We start from the raw sequence: 22,006 nt of genomic DNA, 5'->3' as shown, positions 1-22,006 counted from the left end.
CACACACATACAGAGATATCCTGGGAATCATGGAGATGAGCAGGAGGTGCTTCAGTTTGATAAGGGTTTGAATTCTGTATTCTGACTGTGTGGCCCTAGGCAAGTATTTCACCCCTCTACACATACTAATGATGGCTTCCCAGGCTTCTCTGGTGATGAGATTAATGCAATGCTGGTCCTAGAAAGCTTAGTACACATCCATAGCTAGTTAGGATTGGTCAGTTATGAACTGAGTGGGGAGCATTTCAATAGACTCTGAGTAGTATAACTAGCTATCCACCTGTCCCAGGGAGTAAAACACTTTACAAAGAAACAGGAAGGTGTGTTATTAAACCTTGTTGCTGTTGTTTGTTTTTTCTCAGAAATTCCTCGGACTCACCAGGAGTATGAGAGCAGTCTTACCTTGAAAATGTTCCTGTTTCAGTTTGTAAATTACTATTCATCCTGCTTCTACGTAGCTTTCTTTAAAGGGAAGTTTGTGGGATATCCCGGAAAATACACGTATTTGTTTGGTGTGTGGAGAAGTGAAGAGGTAAGAGTTCTCTAGGGGGTGATGTTTATGGCTTCAGCAATTCATTGCTGATCCAGTACCTTTTGGTGTGCCCCACAGTTACTCAAATTTTATCAAGTTTCAAGAAAAGTCTAAGATACTGACTGTCCATGGAGCATATTGGTCTTAGAATCCTGCTATCTGATAGACTCTCCAGTTTATTTGGGGAAAGAAAGTTATATTGTACCTATTGTTTGATATAAAATATGAGCTATGAACTGGAATAAGTAAGTTCTATATTCCTGAAGGCTTCCAGCAAAGGATGAATGATAACTTCCTAGAGGTACAGCAGAAAGGGCTCCCCACATGGGTGTAGAATTAGACCAGCTCAGTCATTTCCAAATCTGGCTTGCAACCAGATCACATGAAGAAAATAACAACTTCCAGCCCTAACACAGATAGAAAGATTTAGAATTTTCTAACAATAAGGCCCAGAAAAGTGTTTTGTGTTTTTTAGTTAACATATTTCACAGCTGAATCTACTAGCTTCCCTTAGTAGCTCTGTTGGTAAAGAATCTGCCTGCAATGCAGGAGACCTGGGTTTGATTCCTGGGTGAGGAAGATCCCCTGGAGAAGGAAATGGCAACCCACTTGAGTATTCTTGCCTGGAGAATCCCCATGGACAGAGGAGCCTGGCAGGCACAGTGCATGGGGTCTCAAGAGCTGGACACGACTTAGTGACTAAATTACCACCACCACCACTGTGATCATGCTTGAAACTTGGAACTAAATATCCCTTTGTATCATTTAATATCTGTTCCAATGCAGATCTTCAGATTCTCACCTTCTGGTTTGAGATTTCTTTTGTTGCAGAAGTCCACCTTTCATCATTCACTTAATTTTTCTCCTTTTTCTTCCTGCTAGTGTGATCCTGCAGGCTGTCTAGTAGAACTGACAACCCAGTTGACCATCATAATGACTGGGAAACAGATCTTCGGGAACATTAAAGAGGCCATTTATCCGTATGTATGACTTACAGGTTTTTGCTTGATTTAAGTAACCATGAGAGATTTCCTCTGAAAGAAGGTGGAATTCTTTGATTATCATGGTGCCTTTGTTAGCTAACATCTAAGTCAACAGTAACAACAACAAAATATTCACTTTAAAAAAACTTTGTGTATTTTAATTGGAGGATAATTATAATATTGTGGTGGTTTCTGCCATACATCGACATGAATCAGCCACGGGTGCACATGTTTCCCTCATCCTGAAATCCGCTCCCAGCTCCCTCCCCACCCCATCCCTCTGGATTGTCCCGGAGCATTGGCTTTGAGTGCCCTGCTTCATGCACTGAATTTGCATTGGTCATCTGTTTTACATGGGGTAATATACATGTTCAATGCTATTCCACTTTTAATCAACAGTCAAATATATATAAAGGTAATACAGACTTTTAAATATGCATCTCTGTTTGCTTGAGTGAAGTTTAGGGAAAGATAATTATCCCTGTCTACTGTGAATATTCCACTGGGAAATCGAAATGTTATATGCCCTGTAAATTATTCTATAGTTGCATTTTATTTCTCAAAATTACTAGAAGTCAAACTCGTTGAAGATATCTGTGTGTCACGGACACATCTGTTACTGAACCAAACTCGGGTCCACTTGCCTACCCGCAGTAAAGTCAATCTACCGACACCAGATTGTGGTAAAGGAAAGTGTAGTGTTTATTGTTCAGTTCAGTTCAGTCGCTCAGTTGTGTCCAACTCTTTGTGACCCCACAAACCGCAGCACACCAGGCCTCCCTGTCCATTACCAACTCCCAGAGTCCCCTCAAACCCATGTCCATTGAGTCGGTGATGCCATCCAACCATCTCATCCTCTGTCGTCCCCTTTTCCTCCTGCCCTCAATCTTTCCCAGCATCAGGGTCTTTTCAAATGAATCAGCTCTTCACATGAGGTAGCCAAAGTACTGGAGTTTCAGCTTTAACATCAGTCCTTCCAATGAACACCCAGGACTGATTTCCTTTAGGATGGACAGGTTGGATCTCCTTACAGTCCAAGGGACTCTCAAGAGTCTCCTCCAACACCACAGTTCAAAAGCATCAATTCTTCAGTGCTTAGCTTTCTTTATAGTCCAACTCTCACATCCATACATGACCACTGGAAAAACCATAGCCTTGACAAGACGGACCTTTGTTGACAAAGTAATGTCTCTGCTTTTGAATATGCTGTCTAGGTTGGTCTTAACTTTCCTTCCAAGGAGTAAGCATCTTTTAATTTCATGGCTGCAATCACCATCTGCAGTGATTTTGGAGCCCAGAAAAATAAAGTCAGCCACTGTTTCCATGGTTTCCCCATCTATTTGCCATGAAGTGATGGGACCAGATGCCATGATCTTCGTTTTCTGAATGTTGAGCTTTAAGCCAACTTTTTCACCTCTTTCACTTTCATCAAGAGGCTCTTTAGTTCTTCTTCATTTTCTGCCATAAGAATGGTGTCATCTGCATATCTGAGGTTTATTGTAATGTGCCATAAAATAGTCTGGGACAGCTAGTGCTGAAAAAGCTTGGACTCCTTGATGGGTTTCAGGAAAGCATTTTCAAAGTCTGGGTGACCTCGGTGGTGGTCATAGGATATGTGATCAACTTGTGCATAGTTCTCGGATTGGTTGATGGTGAGGTAACAGGGTGATGTCACACAGGTAAACATTATAAATCCTAAGGCTCCAGGAATCCTGGGGGTATATGCTTATAGTCATCAAGTAGTTAACATCTTCCATTTGGTGGAGGTTTTCATATCTGTAAAACAACTCAGGAAATGAGCCTCAGATAATATTATCTAATTCCTTCAAAGAGGAGCTAAAGCAGACGATATGGGGAGGAGTCTGTCCCAGGAAGGCTCCACAGGGTCCTGCTCAGTTATACATCTAGGCGTGAAAATCGGTTATGAATTAAATGCTGGCACATGAAGGGATCACTCTCTGTCCCCAAAGCATAGCAATAATGAATGCATTGTTTTAAAAAAAAAGAAGAAAGAAAGCAAACCAAAATGACAGTTGTAAGATGAAAATTCCCATGGATAAAAAGAGACAGAATTATAAGCCTGTCATATTGCCGGGCTCCGAGTTAGGAAATGACACTTTTGGGGTATTAACACCTATAGGATGAACCAGACTAAAAGTGGAACATTTAAGACAGGGGACTAGTCAGTTTAACAGCACTTACATCCAGGGACTGGGTTTATTCTTACTCATGAAAGATGATTGAAAGCACCCTCCCACTCTGCTCTCACCCACCCCAACAGTTTCACAGTACTCCTGGGGTGCAATTTCATGTGCCAACAAAGGAAGAACATAGATGTTATCCTTTCAAACAGTATTTGATATACCGCATCCCTAATATTGCCACAGAGAAATAATGCCAAACAAATGCCAAGTTGTTATTTTAAATCCTAGCTCTAGATTGAGAACCAGGAGGGCAGAATGGAGTTAAACCCCTAAACCAAACAAGAGGAAAATTAATATTCACAGAGAGGAAAGGAGACAGACAGGGAAGTAGAAGAAAAGAGAAACAAGTAAATTTAAGCCTACAAACCAAAATTTGAAGAGTTAAATGAGATTTAATGCTACAAAGGTCACTAACAAAATCAGTTCTTAGTAAGTGAACTTACTCCAAGTGGAAGATTCTGACAAAGTCTAAAAATATAGAAGGAGGTGATATTGTCAATAAAAGGGATCAGGAAATACTTAAATATAGATATAAATAAGAACAAGTGAATATCAAAAAGAATCAATTATTAATATATATAAGTGAAAAATCATACTTTAAAGAGTAGAATAGATGGGATCCATTACAGACTGGACACAATTGAAGAGTAAATTAGTGAATTGGAAAACAGTACTGAGAAATTCCCACATTGTACAGTGGAACAGAGAGACAATGAGGTTAAAAAAATTAAAGTGGCAGGGGGGCTATATAAAGTGGCTTCCACATTAATATGCTAGTAGTTTCGGGGGGGAAATGAATGAATAGTGGAGGAAAAAATTCTTTGAATAGGTAATTGCTGAAAATTTTCTGAAATGTATAAAAGCATAAGTTCCAGAAATGAAAACGAATCCAAAGTATGAAGCAAGATAGTTTAAATTCATAATTGGATATGTTATGGTCAATACATAGAACATCAGAGATAAAAGCATCTTAAAATCTTTCAGAAGAAAAAGGAATGCCACCTATATTCAACAGATTTCTTACTAATAACATTATATGCAAAAGTATTCTCAAGATTCTTAGTGAAAAATAAGTTCACCTTAGATTTCTAGAAGCATTTTAATTATTACATAAAGTACAGGTGAAATAAAGACATTTTTAGACATGAAAAAAAAAAGTTTACATTCATAGATCCTCATTGGAAGGACTACTGAAAGAAGAAATGAAGTATGGAATGGAAGAAACAGTGTCAGTACAGTGATCGATAGAAAAATTAACCCTTTGATACAAATCTTAAAAATGTGCAAAATGTGTATGCTGTAAAACCACAAATCCTGTTGAAAAAAATTACATCTGTGTGAGTGGAGAGGATTATTGTGTTGATGGATTGGAAGATTCAGCTTAGTAAAGATGCCAGTTATCCCCCTAATTAATAAATAGGTCTGTTACTCCAATCAAAGTATCAACAGGATTTTAGTAGATATAGAGAAGCGTATGCTCAAATTTATATTGAAGGCAAATGAACTAGAATGCTCAGAGCAAATTTGATAAAGAAGAATAAAGTTGGAGAAATTAACACTATTCAGTATCTCTCAGTCGTGTCCAACTCTGCGACCCCATGGACTGCAGCACTCCAGGCTTCACTGTCCATGGTTTTAAGACTTAACTATAAAACCATATTCCTGGAGAAGGGAATGGCAACCCACTCAAGTACTCTTGCCTGGAGAATCCCATGGTGGGAGGAGCCTGGTAGGCTACAGTCCATGGAGTCGCAAAGAGTCTGACACGACTGAGCGACTTCACTTTCACTTTATAAAACCGTATTAATCAACTCAGGACTGGTGAAGGGATAGACATATAAACCAAATGGAACAGAGACTGAAGAAATAAATCCACACAAATATAGTTATTTTACTTTTGACAGAGGTTCAGAAACAATTCATTAAAGAAAATTCCTTTTTTCAATAGCTAGTGCTAGAACAACGGCATCCATATGCAAAACAACAGAACTCCATGCATTCTGACTCTTCATTCAAAAATTAACTCAAAAGGGTCATAGATGATATAACCATTTTTCTTTTTTGGGAAAAGCAGGGACGTGATTACAGAATTCAAGATAATGGTTCCTAATAGGTAATTAAGAGGTTTGTAATTAGAATGGAGCACATAGACGTGCTTCTGTGATTCCTGAAACAATTCTTTCTTGAATTGGGTGATCTCCTTTCCTTTGTGACTCCAGTTACATGCATGCCCATCTTGTTGGTATTGTCTCAAAAATCTCAGGGGTTCTCTTCCCTTTTTATCATTCCTTTTTTCTTTGTATTTCAGTTCTGATATAAGCAGCATATAAGTGTTCCTTTTAATTAACAAATTTGACATGATGCTTTTAAATTGCTTATTTGTTGATTTTTTCCAGTTTGGAGAGTATAAATAATATCTCATTTTGCTCTTATTTTGCATTTCCTCAATTAATAACATGAAGAAGTCTTTTGACCATACAAATGAGATGCTGTTCATGTTGTTTAATCATTTTTCTCCCTATCTGTTTATATTTTTTCTAATTGATTTATAAGAATACTCTATAACTTTGGTTACTGTGTTTTTGTTTGCTTGCTTTTTGGTTATATGTGCTGAAAGTACCTTATCCCAGCACAAGTTTTTCTAATAGTATCTTTAATCAGTTTCTCATCTTCAGTACTGTATACATTTTGGACAAGATATTCGTTTGCTGTTGGAAGCTCCCTTTGCATTGTAGGATGTTTAGCAGCATCCTTGAACTCTACCTACTAGATTCCAGTAGCCCACCTTTCCCCAGTTATGACAACCAGATACTTCAAATAATGTCCCATGTGGGCTAAATCACTTCCAGTCTGGAACCACTTCTGTAGATGGACAAAAGTCCATACTTTCAATATAGTAGAGTTTTTATTAACTCTTTCTTTAATGCTTTAGCTTTTTTTTTTTTTTTTGGTGATTCTAAGTACTCTATTTATTTTTTCAATATAAATTTATTTATTTTAATTGAGGTTAATTACTTTACAATATTGTATTGGTTTTGCCATACATCAACATGAATCTGCCACAGGTATACACGTGTTCCACATCCTGAACCCCTCTCCCTCCTCCCTCCCCATACCATCCCTCTGGGTCATCCCAGTGCACCAGCCCCAAGCATCCAGTATCATGCATCGAACCTGGACTGGCTATTCATTTCATATATGATATTATACATGTTTCAATGTCATTCTCCCAAATCATCCCACCCTTGCCTTCTCCCACAGAGTCCAAAAGACTGTTCTATACATCTGTGTCTCTTTTGCTGTCTCGCATACAGGGTTATCGTTACCATCTTTATAAATTCCATATATATGCGTTAGTATACTGTATTGGTGTTTTTCTTTCTGGCTTACTTCACTCTATATAATAGGCTCCAGTTTCATCCACCTCATTAGAAGTGATTCAGATGTATTCTTTTTAATGGCTGAGTAATACCCCATTGTGTATATGTACCACAGGTTTCTTATCCATTCATCTGCTGATGGACATCTAGGTTGCTTCCATGTCCTGGCTATTATAAACAGTGCTGCGATGAACATTGGGGTACAGTGTCTCTTTCAATTCTGGTTTCCTCAGTGTGTATGCCCAGCAGTGGGACTGCTGGGTCCTAAGGCAGTTCTATTTCCAGTTTTTTAAGGAATCTCCACACTGTTCTCCATAGTGGCTATACTAGTTTGCATTCCCACCAACAGTGTAAGAGGGTTCCCTTTTCTCCACACCCTCTCCAGCATTTATTGCTTGTAGACTTTTGGATCGCAGCCATTCTGACTGGTGTGAAATGGTACCTCATTGTGGTTTTGATTTGCATTTCTCTGAGAATGAGTGATGTTGAGCATCTTTTCATGTGTTTGTTAGCCATCTGTATATCTTCTTTGGAGAAATGTCTATTTAGTTCTTTGGCCCATTTTTTGATTGGGTCATTTATTTTTCTGGAATTGAGCTGCAGGAGTTGCTTGTATATTTTTGAGATTTAGCATTTTTAAAGTCTTATTCAATACATCCTTTCATACCTCAATATCAAAAACCAATTCTCATGTACTTATATTTAAATATTTTTAATATTGTAACATTACTATTGCCTTTCTCTTTTAAATTCTTAATATACTATGGAAGGGATTTTCATGATTGCTATAAAGGCCCAATTTCATTTCTTACACACATAATTTTATGTTGCCATTTATTAAAAGTCCCTTTTCCCCACTCTCTATGATCTGCAACACTGTTTATGCCAAACAGCAAATGCAAGGTTATAATCAGCCTCCATTCTGTTCCAGAATTTGTCTATCCCTACACCAATACCACAGGGCTTCCTTCGTGGCTCAGTGGTAAAGAATCCACCTGCACTGCAGGAGCCGCAGGAGACACAGGTTCAGTCCCTCGGTCTGGAAAATCCACGGAGGAGGGCATGGCAACCCACTCCAGTGTTCTTGCCTGGAGAATCCCATAGACAGAGGAGCCTGGTGGGCTACAGTCCATGGGGTTGCAAAGAGTCAGACACCACTGAGTTGACTTAGCACCAGGCACACCAGTACTTCACTCCCTTAGTTAAGACAGCTTTATAATTAACTCTTCATATATGGTGGAGCCAGTTACTTATTTTTTTATCTATGGAAACATCTTCACTATCCTTTGTCTTTCATCTTTCTGTGTAAATTTTAGAAACATCTTTGCAGAATTCACATGGAAAGTATTTTGGTTTTTTGATTGGAATTACATTTCAGTTGTTTTAGTAAAAACACCTGACATTTTATTATGCTGGGTCTTTTTATTCACAAACATTTATTTTTAACATTAATGACTTTAAATATTTAAACTTCGGCATACAGGTCTTATAAATCTCTGGTCAAATCCATTTCTAGATACTTTTAATTGTAAATGGTACCTTTTAAAAATTATATTTTCTACTATGTTTTGTGGACATATTGCTAATTGCTATTGCTAAGTCACTTCAGTCATGTCCGACTCTGCGACCCCATAGACGGCAGCCCACCAGGCTCCCCCACCCCTGGGATTCTCCAAGCAAGAACACTGGAATGGGTTGCCATTTCCTTCTCCAATGCATGAAAGTGAAAAGTGAAAGGGAAGTCGCTCAGTTGTGTCCGACTCTTGGCGACCCCATGGACTGCAGCCCACCAGGCTCCTCCGTCCATGGGATTTTCCAGGCAAGAGTACTGGAGTGGGGTGCCATTGCCTTCTAGGAATGCAATATATTGATAAACTCTTATTATTTGTAATAATTTTTGTCTATCTTCATTTGAGTTTTCTAGGCAAGCAGTCCATTCACATTACTGTTTGTAATCGTACATTTCTCTTTCATTTCCAGTTCTTTTGACTTTTTCTTTTTCATTTTATTGTTTGGCTAAGATCTCCAATAAAGTCTTGAATGTGATCATATACGCTCTTATTTTGATCTTAATTCTAAGGGAATTCTGCTAATTTTTCCCTATTAAGAATTATGTTTAGCCCAGAATTTTGGTAGATGCTTTTGGTCAGCCTGAGGCAATTTTCTTGTCCTTCTTTTCTATCATAAATAGGTTTTAATTGGTAGTCAAAATACATCAAATGCATTTTTCTGCATTAGTCACCATGATTTTATAATTTTCTCCTTAAATGAGTTAATATGATCTCTTACTCGGATTGAGTTTTTAATTTTGAAAAAGTCTTTTCTTAAGTAATCCAATATATCATGATATATTAAATTATATATATATATAATATATATATTCTGTATATAGTTATATATAGAATTGAGTTAGGTAATATCTTGTTTAGGATTATTATATTCATTGTCATGTGTTAGATAAACTTCTGTATTCCCTTGTCATACATTTTCTATTGTAACCCATTTCTCATTCTCCCAAGTGGCCTTAGTATCACAACATAGTTAAGGTTAGTGAATTAAATATATAAAAACAGTCCTGTGGTGACCTCTCCTCCATGCGCTCTTTAAAGAACTCTCTCTGAGTAAATGCATTACCCTGCAGAGGTAGGGTTGTCTTACTTTCTTAATCATCCAAATAAAGATCTTTCGTCCTTAGCAAGTAGATGTGAACAGAACACTAGATTTTGACTTGGGCTTTAGTTGCAGTCATGTCTTTCTCTACTTGTTCTGTGATCTAAACTTACTTGCCCTCCCTCACCTTCATTTTTTAGTTCTAATACTCTGACTCTCTGACCCCTTTCTCTTAATTCCTATTTCATGTTTACTTTTATCACTTCCAACAGCTTGGTTCTGAATTGGTGGAGACGCCGAAAAGCCCGAACCAACTCTGAAAAGCTATACAGTCGATGGGAGCAGGATCATGACCTTGAAACTTTTGGCTCTCTTGAATTATTCTATGAGTATTTGGAAACAGGTAATTTTCAACCTCTGCCTTGAAACATGAAAGAAGCTGAGTAAAATAAGTGTTTTCATCTCTTAATATTTCTTCCTGCTTTGCACATAGTAGGTGTTCAATAAATCATTGGATAGTGAATGAAAAGATTGGTGGCTAAATATGGAAAAAAATTGGCTCAGTATTTCTATTTTCCCCAAATATAATGCAGGATGAAATTTAGTTTCAAAACAGCAATCTCAGAGATATTTTTCCTATCAATTTAATGTTAATATTGTTGAACAAAATAAAGTAAGTATCACTTTTTAATACTTGTCTCAAAATAGTTTAAATAGCTTTCTGCCTTTTTTTTTTTTTTTTTTTTTTACCTTGGTGATTGTTCATAGAGGGAATACAATGAAAAACATTACTAGAGTCTGACATACATTTAGTGTATATCCTTTATTCAGGCTGAAAAGAATGAAGCTAAAAGTAGATATGCAAGGGAAACCCAAACTGGACATAAGAAATGCATAAAATATTCTAAGGATTGAAGAGAGGTTGGGGTGAAATTTTAAGAGAGAGAACTCCAGGACTGATTGTGGAATCTACTCAACATGTTTCCTCTCAAATGATCTTCTCTGCTGTTTTGGTGAAATTAAAGAGGACAGTTTTCCCACCTTATTTTCGTGGCCCATAAAAGTCATGGTAGAATAAATGAGATGACTTGAATTTGTTATTGATTCTCCACTGAAATATGTACATATGATACCTGAATTAAAATAGGTATATTTGGGCAAATAGGAAGCTGTCTACAGTTATAAAACTAGGCAGTCCTTAATTTGTGGAATCATAAGGCTCTAATTTTTAAATAATTGTGTATGTTTCAAGTGAACTTTTGCATAAATGTGTCAGAGGTTATAACTGAAAGTAAAAGATGAAATCAGTGTTTCATAACAAGATTAATTATTGAGACACAACTAAGAATTTATTCTGGTTGTTTTACATACTGTATCTCTAATCTTAAAACATTCTACAGAACAGTCATTATTCACTGCATTTTATTTGAAAGTATAGTGAATCTTGGAGAAGTTATTTGCTGTGGGCCACTGAAATCCAAAAACACTCAAGATCTGTCTAAAAATAGAGGACTAGTGGAAGATTCCTTTTTCTTTTTTCCTCCGATGGAAAGCCACCTTTGTCTCATTGTTTTTTGGTTCTCTCCTGTGGGAGGTAGAGTCTGCCAGCTACGTGGATTCTTTTACCCCAAGCACTAATGGAAACAAAAGAAGAAACATAGAGAAATAAGCCAGCTTATATAGGTGTTAAGCCTTAGTGAGGAAAGAGAGTAAAACATACTTAGAAAGATGTCAAGTTAGTACAGAGGATTGGGACCTTAAAAAATACGTCATTCTAGGATATCTGTATTTCCTTTGCCTACATGCAACTTATATATATATTTCTGATGTTTATGTGGTTCATTTTCTGATTTATTCTCAAATATCTTGTTTATACTACCTTCTCCTCTGTTAGCATTTTCAAATCTTAAATAATGCATTCATTCATAAGGCTTATAGTTGAATACTTTCATATACTCAGATCATACAAATAAGTCAGTAATTATTTCTGATCTTAAAAAGTACATAGGTTAGCAAAATAGAAAGCTTGATTACCCCACAAATGTGCCAATATCAATATAAATACTAGACTGCGGCTACTGCTGCTAAGTTGCATCAGTCGTGTCTGACTCTGTCCAACCCCACAGATGGCAGCCAACCAGGCACCTTCGTCCATGGGATTCTCCAGGCAAGAGTGGGTTGCCATAGCAGACCTAAACATAGGCCATAATAATAAAAGACTGTGTTTTATGAATAAGAAGACTATCTTATCTAATAATAATAGAGGCTTTCTTCAGACAAGCAGATCTTAAAAGAAAGAGCAGGGATAGAACTGAGCTGTACATGACTCATTTCTCCGTCCTATTCTAGCAAGCAATAAGTCACTGTGCTTCCTCTAGGAAAGGGGAAGAAGGCAGATGGAAGGAGGCCTGGAGTGTTTTGCTGGTGTAGATCCCTTCAAAATGAAGGAAGTGACAGGAGTTAGGCCGACTGTTCCCCCTTTTTCCCTCCACAATGATGAGTTTGTGAATTTCTCTTTTATCCCGCAGTTATCCAGTTTGGATTTGTTACATTATTTGTGGCCTCTTTTCCTTTGGCCCCTCTTCTTGCGCTCTTGAATAACATAATAGAGATTCGAGTGGATGCCTGGAAGCTTACGACTCAGTACAGGAGACCTGTAGCTGCTAAGGCTCATAGCATAGGTGTTTGGCAAGACATTCTTTATGGAATGGCTGTCCTTTCTGTTGCAACTAACGTAAGTAGCCCTCTTTCAGTGGAAACTGTACCTGATATTTTTTTTTTCTTGGGGATAGGGAGATTGTGAATAATGTTTAACTCAGTATTTACATTGATTTCATCATGGTGACCTTTCTAAAGGCAAAACATCCCTAAACTGTTCTGTGCTAAACAACACAGACAAAGCTGTGACATGCAAACTCTTAGAAATACAAGGAAAATTGTAGAAACGTGCGTATTAAAATACCATGATACCCATGCCACGTGATAGAGTAGACAGAAAATAAGTAGTGGTATAAAGAATATAAGTAATACAATTAAAGCTTGATTATACATAAAGTTATGCAGTACAAATAGAATATATAACATCTACCTGTTATTTTTATGGAGCACTTATTAAAAATGGTAATAAAACTGAATTCCCAAAAGCTGAAATTTTGCAATGCATATTCACGTACAATAATGGTATAAAAAATGAATTTGATAATAAGATAGCCAAAAAAAAAATTAGCCACTTAATATTCATGCTTCCAAGAAAGCTTATTGCACAAAGAAGAAATAAAATTGAAATTACAAGGAGAACTTAATTAAAATGAAAACTGATATGAATCAGCTAAAACCATATTTATAAAAAGTGTATACCAATAAGTGCTTTTATTATTGAAAAGAAGGAAAGTATGAACTGAGCCTGTTATATAAAATTAAGAAAAGATGTAAAACTAATCAATAGAAAGCGGTAAGAAAGAAAGAATAAAGGTATATGCAAAAATAATCACATTAGAAAACAAATCAAAGGTAATATAATTGCTAAATAAACCAAGAGTTGGTTCATTGAAAAGATAAACAAAATTCTGACAATCTCAAAAGAGAATTACAATGTACAGGTGAGAAAGTTATAAAAATGCTATATATATATTTATTCTAATGCATTTTAAAATCTGTTTGAAATTGTCACTTTTTTAGAAAAGGAAACTGCCAAAATGTGCTCAGTAAGTGATATAAAACATGAAATGTATCAGTAGCTATAGGAGCAATATTAAAATATTTTTAAAATATTTTACATTAAAAATGTAGATGGCAGAGCAAAATGATTTTAAATTGACTCATTTTACCCAAAGGAAACATGACATTTACACTATTCCAGAGCTTAGAAAAGATGGGAGAATAGCATTCCTGCAGAGTCAAATACTGAAATTAATTGCACTGAACTATGGGAAATTTACCAGTACATGGTCTGCGGTTTCTCCATCCTCATTCCCTATACGCCCCCTGACACACACACACACAGTCGGTCCTATCTTATGAAATTGATCCAGGCAAGTAAAATTTGGTTAAAGAGAGTAGAACTGTATTATGAAATAGTAAGAAATGTAAGAAATAGCAAGGCAAGATGGAAAGAGACATACAGATATGGTGATTTTGGAAACAAATAGTGAGGTTAAATTTTCAATGTAACTCTTTCTAGCTGTGAAATCTTGTAACACTGATCATACAGCATAAATGAATTATTTTACATTTTAGGTCAAAGACTCATGTGTTAACATGATTAGTAATAGCATACTAGTAATTTTGCATCCTTAAGGCACAAAGATCTGAACGATATACAAATCAGACTTTCATAAAACTGCATTATTAGCTCATGATTTTCCTCTTGCTTTGTCCTTTAGGCTGTTATTGTTGCATTTACATCGGACATGGTTCCCCGTTTAGTTTACTACTATGCCTACTCAGTAAATGAAACTTGGCCTATGAAAGGGTATATCAATAACAGCCTGTCAGTATTCCTCATAGCCGATTTTCCAAACCACACTGTACCTTCGGAAAAACGAGACTACAACACTTGCAGGTTTTCTCTTGTTTTCATTTTGCTTTTTAAATGTGTTTCTTAAGTTCTCTGTTGTCTTCATGTCTTAACAAAAATTTACCTGGGGCAGTAAAAATCTTGGGTAAAGTACATCCGTTCTAAAATTCACACATTGTATGGTTCTGATTTGAAAAAAGTAGGATACTCAAAAGTAAGAGAATACTATCGGTAAAGATAATGTCACTTTTGAATTGTTTCTTATTTTCTAAATTTATTGGAAAAATTTTCTGTAACAAATTTCCCCTTGATTCAGGCTTTAATGTCTATAGATCACACAGCATGGTCATAGTATATGTGCATTCAACCTACTTGAATTTAACTATGTGTCCTCAAACAGAGAGAGAGGAAGAGAGAAAGAACAATATAGCTGGTTCATTAGCCATCCCATTTGAAAGGTTTCTTCGATGCAGGGAGTGTGAAATTGGATTTGTAAACCTGCTCTTTTCACACTCTGTGTCTCATGAACTGTGCGGATCTTTTTACTTTAGGATTTAAAGATCATTTATACGTATGTATGTGTGTATATATGTATATATATATGTATGTATACACACATACACACACATGTATATATGGTACATCAGAGCTTTTAAACTTAAACCTTAAACCAACTGCTTCATCTGGGATTCCAATAAAAACAGCAATATCGGTTATTGTCTACCTGCAACACAGGTAGACAAAAACATTTTTATATTCCATATTTTTTATTTATTTTTGGCTGCCCGCGGGCTTTCTCCAGTTGCAGCAAGTGGGGCTTGGTCTCTAGTTATGATGGGCTTCTCATTGCAGTGGCTTCTCTTGTTGCAGAGCATGGACTCTAGGCGCGCTAGCTCACTTGTTCTGGCACACAGGCTTAGCCTCCATGGGGCACGTGGTATCCTCCCACACCAAGATTTGAATCTGTGTTCCCATTGACGAGGCAGACTCCCACCACTGGTCCACTAGGGAAGTTCTATTCTGTATTTATATAAAGAATCATAACAAGTGTCAGATTTCTTGATGCCATCACTTCCTAGCTGGACTGAACCTCTGAAGAACATTAATATCTAGACACATTATAGGAAAAAAAAAATGAACTCACAAATTGAACACCAGGGAAACCCCTGAAAGATAATAAGTAACACGAAAACAATGCAACGTCATGTAAACCAAAAGAAAACAGAGTTTCAAGAAAATGAGAATGGTCCACAGTGCCAAGTTCTGTTCTTCAGTTGGTGTCAGTGGAGTGATGGTAGAACTCAGTTGTTAAGGAATAGGAAGAAAGGGAATGGGATGAAAAGAGGAAATTTAGCTAACCCCTGAGAAACGTGTCTTCATGGCAAGAGAGAAGTTTCACTTGTGTCTCCTGCTACATCTATACTATACATTAGTAGCATATGGCTATGATTGTTATCTGTAGAGGAAAGATAAATGTTTGGTAATAGCAGTTATTTTCCTTTGACTTGACTTTTGTAGTCAACTAAAAGGGTCTCTTACAAGAAACAATATGAATTTATGCTAGGTCTCTTTGTTTGAAGTTGTAGCTTATTTTTTGCATTGACTTCCATTTTTTCAGATACAGAGATTACAGAAATCCTCCTGACAGTGAGGACAAGTATGCTCATAATATTCAGTACTGGCACGTCCTTGCTGCCAAGATGACCTTCATCATAATCATGGAGGTAAGCCCTTCTTAACTTTCGGGCCAGTAAGTCTCTTCTCACCCTTCAGGCACATATTTCTAACAGTACCTGTTGAGCAGAAAATTAGCATTATCTTACTAGAGTGTTTTGAAGGAAGTATTTGATGTCATAAAAAGTAAGTTAGGAATAGTTTAAGTACAGCAATTGCCTGTTATTCCTGGCTATTGTTGAAGATACCAAGGTCACAAAAAAGAAAAATTAAGACCTCTTCCCCTGAGGTCAGAGGACCCACCAATTTTACTGAACATCTATTATGTACCAGTTTCAGAAGCTATAATAACTTTCTACGTTCAGCCTTATTATTCAGCCTTGACAAATAAATCTGACAGTCAGCAAAATTAAGTAGTTGGTTTAAAGATAATCAGCTAATATTAAAGCTGAATTTTAATGCCAGATGTCTCACTGCCAAACCTCCACGCTTCCCACTATCTTACATTTCCTTCCTTGTAGAATAGCTAGTATAATTATGGATATAAGACAAGAGAACCAATACAGAGAGGGTGTTTGACCAAGGTTTAAACCGAGGGCCACAAATCATGAGGCATGAAGACCTATAAGGGAGAGATAGATAAACATAGGGCTTCCATGGTGGCTCAGTGGTAAAGAACCTGCCTGCAAATGCAGAAGAGGCAGGTTCGATCCTGCGTCGATCCTCTCCCGAGGAAGATCCTCGGGAGAAGTAAGTAACAACCCATCGAGTGGAAGTAGTGGCAACCGTGGAGTGAAGAGTTTGGCAGGCTGCAGCCCATGCGGTCACAAGAGTCAGACACGACTTAGCGACTAAACAACTAAGAAATATAAGGCACTTATTCACTTGATTGTTGTTGGTGGTGTTCCGTTGCTAAGTTGCGTCTGACTCTTTGGGACTCTTTGCCATCCCCATGGATGATGGCACAATAGGCTTCTCTGTCTTTCACTATCTTCCGGAGTTTGCTCAAACACATGTCTATCATGTTGGTGATGCCAGGCAACCATTTCACCCTCTGTTGCCCCTTCTCCTCCTGCCTTCAGTCTTTCCCAGCATTAGGTTCTTTTCAAATGAGTCAGCTCTTCACATTAGGTAGTGAAAGTATTGGAGCTTCAGTTTCAGTATCAGTCCTTCCAGTTAATATTCAGGAGTGATTTCCTTTAGGATTGACTGGTTTGATCTCCTTGCACTCCAATGGACTCTCAAGAGTCTTCTCCCAACACCACAATTCGAAGGCATCATTCTACGATGCTCAGCCTTCTTAATGGTTCAACTCTTATATCAGTACATGACTACTGGAAGTATCATAGCTTTGACTAATGGGACTTTTGTTGGCAAAGTGATATCTCTTCTTTTTAATATGCTGTCTAGGTTTGTCACAACTTTTCTTCCAAGGAGCAAGTGTCTTTTAATTTCCTGGCTGGAATCAACGTCCTCAGTTTTTGAAGCCCAGTCTGTCACTGTTTCCACTGTTCCCCACCCCCACCCCCCCATCTATTTGCCATGAAGTAATAGGACTGGATGCCATTATCTTAGTGTATTTTGAATGTTGAGTTTTAAGCCAGCTTTTTCACTCTCCTCTTGCACCTTAATCAAGAGGTTCTTTAGTTCCTCCTTGCTTTCTGTCATTAGGGTGGTGTCATCTGCATATCTAAGGTTATTGATATACCTCCTGGCTCTTGATTCCAGCTTGTGAGTCATCCAGCCTAGCATTTTCCATGATATACCCTGCATAGAAATTAAATAAGCAGGGTGACAATATATATACAGCCTTGATATATTCCTTTTCCAATTTTGAACCAGTCCATTGTCCCATGTCTGGTCCTAACGGTAGCTATTTGACCCGCATACAGGTTTCTCAAGAGGCAGGTAAGGTGGTCTGCTATTCCCATCTCTTTAAGAATTGTTCACAGTTCATTGTGATCCACACAGTCAAAGGCTTTAACATAGTCAATGAAACAGAAGTAGATGTGTTTCTGGAATTCTCTTGCATATGGATGTTGGCAATTTGATCTTGGTTCCCCTGCCTTTTCTAAATCCAGCTTGAACATCTGGAAGTTCTTGGTTAACATCCTGTTGAAGCCTAGCCTAAAGGATTTTGTGTATTACCTTACTAACGTGTAAAATGAGTGCAGTTGTGTGGTAGTTTGATCAGTCTTTGGCATTGCCCTTCTTTGGAATTGGAGTGAAAACTGACCTTTTCCAGTCTTGTGGCCACTGCTGAGTTTTCCAAATTTGCTGGCATATTGAGTGCAGCACTTTAACAGCATCATCTTTTAGGGTTTGAAATAGCTCAGCTAGAATTCCATCACCTTCACTAGCTTTGTTCATAGTGATGCTTCCTAAGTCCTGCTTGATTTCACACTCCAGGCTCTTTGGCTCCAGGTGTTCTCAGTTCACATACTGCTGAAGCCTAGCTTGAAGGATTTTGAGCATTAGTAAAGGCCAATAATAGGCTAGATAAGTCTAAGGCAAGAAAACGCAAATTCCAGTCAGTTTTTGTTTAATTTTATTTTTATTGAGGTTATGTATATAATTTAAATCTCTACCCCTCTCAGTTCTCTGCGAATCTGTCACTTTCATTCCCACATTTTCCATCAGTGTTTTAGATCACCTTTCAGCCTGGTAAATTACAAAATGAATTCTTTTGAATTTTTGTTTTTGTTTATTTATGATTTTCATTACAGGTTCTGATTCACCATCATTCTGGGAGTTTAACTTCTCTTGTATTAAATACAGTATTTTCTTCAATCTATGTTTTCCCCATTCTCAGAGTACTAGTTTATTTAGATGAAGCACATCTTTTATTAATTTTCTGAGGAAAATGGGCAATTTTTGAGAACTTGAATATTAAAATTTCTTATTCTCGTAGATGGTTAATTGGTATAGTATTCAAGAGTAGAAGTCATTTTTCCTAAAAATTTTGAATCAACTTTATTTAAATGTTCCTGAAATTTTAAGACATTGCTCTATTTTCCATCAGCTTCCAGTGTTGCTATAAAGATACAATACCATTCTAATTTTCCAGTCTTTGTTTATGATCTGTTTATATATCAGTAAACTTTGAGGATTCTCTCACTAAACCTTCTTTCATGAAACTTCACCAGAAAATCATGTGATATTGTCATATTCATTGTTTTGGACACTCACTAAACTCCTTGGATCTGCAAATGTTATTATCCTTTAAGTTGAGACAATTTGCTTGTATTATTTCTTTGATAATTTCCTTCTTTTCTCTGTCCTATGTTTCTGAGACTTTTCTTATTCAGATGTTAACAACTGTTTTGAAATTCTAATTATCATTTATTTTCTCTCTTATAAATAGTTCAGTTTGTGTCTTTGTCTTGTTATGCTACTGTTCTCTCATTCCCATGATTCTCTCTATATCCTCTTAGATATCCTAAATGGACAACAGATCCTAGTCGTCCATTTCCATCTTACTCTTCCATGTTAGAGTCTTCCTTATGTATTTGGTTGTTCTTGGCAATCTGCTCGTATTTAAGAGTGAAACAATGATACCTGATCATGAGCTTTGTGTGCATACAAGAGGAAGATCATTGGGGGCTGGTTTCACTATAGGCTGAAGAAGGGGCCTTTTCATTTGAGACCTACAAAATTTTGATATCTATAATTCTAATTTCTCTGATTAGGTATATTTTCTAGAGGAAAAAAAAATCATTCAACCTCCTGCTTGTTGAGTTATTTCGTGGCTGTGTTGAGAGCCAAGAAGGGAAGGAGGAATTAGAGATCTCGTGATTGAGAATGATGAACTTCACTGAGTTGTCCTATTTTCAGTATGATGCCACATCTTCATCTTCTGCCATCTCTGCTGCCTCTGAGTGCACAGCTTTCTGTTTTAATTTCTGCAGAAAATAAAGCACTCAGTTGCTGCCAGGCGGGGGTTGGAGAGAAGTAATACCCAAATGTGGATGAGAGAGAGGTTCTGAAAATTCATCTGCCCCTTATACAGATTTTTAAATAATCCTCTTATTTTTAACTCCACCCACACTATGAATTCACAGTCCTTAGCACCATCTTTCCTGAACTTTTTTGATGATTCAAGACAAAATTGGCTTTTGTCTTGGTTTCTACCATCACGGTATCATCAATTGCAAATTTAAGTGCCAGCTTTCTTCACTCTCCAGTCTGTTTTCACTGTTTCCTCCTTTTTTTTTTTTTTTTGTTTCTTTGTGAACAGTACAATTTATTAATTTCTTTTACAAATATTTGATTAGGTTTTCAGGAGGAAGCATAGATGAAGAGTATATTCAATAACCAAGTTCAACTGGAATCTCTGTAATTACATATTTCAGCATATATTTCAGAGAAGGCAATGGCAACCCATTCCAGTACTCTTGCCTGGAAAGTCCCATGCACGGAGGAGCCTGGTGGGCTGTGGTCCATGGGATCGCTAAGAGTCAGGCACGACTGAGCAACTTCACTTTCACTTTTCACTTTCATGCATCGGAGAAGGAAATGGCAACCCACTCCAGTGTTCTTGCCTGGAGAATCCCAGGGACGGAGGAGCCTGGGGGGCTGCCGTCTATGGGGTCACACAGAGTTGGACACGACTGAAGCGACTTAGCAGCAGCAGCAGCAGTAGCAGTATATATTTATTTATTTGCTTAATGTTGGATTTATAGGAAAGTTCTAAGACCAAAGACTAAATCTTCTTGCTTTCCCTTCTATCTACTGTGTCAAGCACAGTTTATTGAATGAATGAAATGATTTGTAAGGACATTTTGCTGAACATTTGATAAACAGTGTCTCTGATTTTCTTTTATGTTTCCTCTAGCATGTTGTGTTTTTAATTAAATTTTTCTTGGCCTGGATGATCCCTGATGTTCCAAAAGACGTTCTGGAAAGAGTCAAGCGAGAAAAGTTAATGACCATCAAGATTCTCCATGACTTTGAACTTAACAAACTAAAAGAGAACTTGAGGTTGAATTCTGCTTCTTCTACTGATTTTACCAAGCATTTAGCTATCCAGGAAAACAAAGCAAATCTGGCTGAATCAACAACCTAATTAACACAATGAGCAAGTGGTTGGTTGCCTATCTGGCTTCACAGTTTATCTGGATTTGGAGCCAGAAGCCAGAAGCCATGTGTCTTTTACCCTTTTCTTCTTCTTTTTTTTTTTAAACTCAAGAGTTTTTGTACACTTTTATGGAGGCCTTTGTACAGCTTCATGGAGGTTGGAAGAACACCTGTCTGCTTCACTGGCTGGACCCTCCCTAGATATTGTTTCTGGGATTCTATAAATGATTGTTAAATGTATGTGTGAAATCAGAATATTGGAAAATCATGGGATGTTGCAGTTTGGAATTAAACATTGGATGTAGGCTCTCCTATCACCTTCCAGTGAAGGTGCACATTTTCATGGTCTTCTTTTGGGTTGTGTTATATCTCTACCCTATCAGAGAAAGTATTGGCACAAAAAGAATAGAAGTGAAGGGGTCTACTGAGCCATATCTCCTGCCATTTTAGACTATGCAGATAAAAAACCAAAATCAGATAAGATAGGAAAACTTACATATTAAAAATACTGGATAGATATCATGGCAGAGCTTTGTTCTGAAATCATCCTGAATAAGGTAAACTTCCATCAAAATTCCAGATAGTCCTTCCAGGTGAACACAAAATTGATTTTTCAAGAGACTGAACGTTTGGATTTCAGCCAAGGACTAATAACTCAGTTTTTTAAATATAACACTTTGGTAGAAGTGGTTTTAAGACTGAATTGTCTTATCTGGGAAACAGCATGAAGAAGGTGTTAGTTAGATTGTTTCAGGTCTTTAAGTAAATGAAAGATACAGTGAAGTGATTATGTCTTCTTAGTAGTTTAAGAATGCAAGACAGTGTATATTGATTAACTTACTGACTTCAGTCTAAAAACTTGCTGAAATATTTTTAAAAACCGTTTTTCTTCCACAATGCCTATTGTACATCATGAAGCAAATCTGAGCATTGACTATTCCTGTACGTTAGGTACAAGTCATTTATGAAATTTTATCTCATTGTTTAAAGCAGTCTCAAGTCTTTTAATGGGTTTACAGCTTTTTCTATCG

The 22,006-nt window shown here is 37.0% G+C and overlaps 1 protein-coding gene across 3 annotated transcripts in view; it reads left to right on the top strand.

Moving 5' to 3' along the window:
* The window catches only part of ANO5 (anoctamin 5), a 94,876-nt gene extending 73,566 nt beyond the window's left edge, over positions 1–21,310 (top strand). The window contains exons 16-22 of one of the 3 annotated variants that reach the window (XM_052661732.1): positions 363–532; positions 1,415–1,512; positions 9,982–10,112; positions 12,238–12,443; positions 14,092–14,270; positions 15,850–15,949; positions 20,734–21,310. In XM_052661732.1, the coding sequence (XP_052517692.1) occupies positions 363–532; positions 1,415–1,512; positions 9,982–10,112; positions 12,238–12,443; positions 14,092–14,270; positions 15,850–15,949; positions 20,734–20,964 (1,115 nt within the window). In that variant the 3' untranslated portion in view covers positions 20,965–21,310. Of the gene's footprint in view, positions 1–362; positions 533–1,414; positions 1,513–9,981; positions 10,113–12,237; positions 12,444–14,091; positions 14,271–15,843; positions 15,950–20,733 lie in introns of all 3 variants that reach the window. The other 2 variants (XM_052661731.1, XR_008201503.1) reach the window with 2 other exon arrangements.
* Positions 21,311–22,006: the final 696 nt, after the last annotated feature.

Source organism: Budorcas taxicolor, chromosome 25 (assembly GCF_023091745.1).
Source record: "Budorcas taxicolor isolate Tak-1 chromosome 25, Takin1.1, whole genome shotgun sequence".
Lineage (NCBI taxonomy): Eukaryota > Metazoa > Chordata > Mammalia > Artiodactyla > Bovidae > Budorcas > Budorcas taxicolor.
The sequence above is the reverse complement of the archived record's forward strand: the minus strand, read 5'-3'. Positions and strand labels throughout refer to the sequence as shown.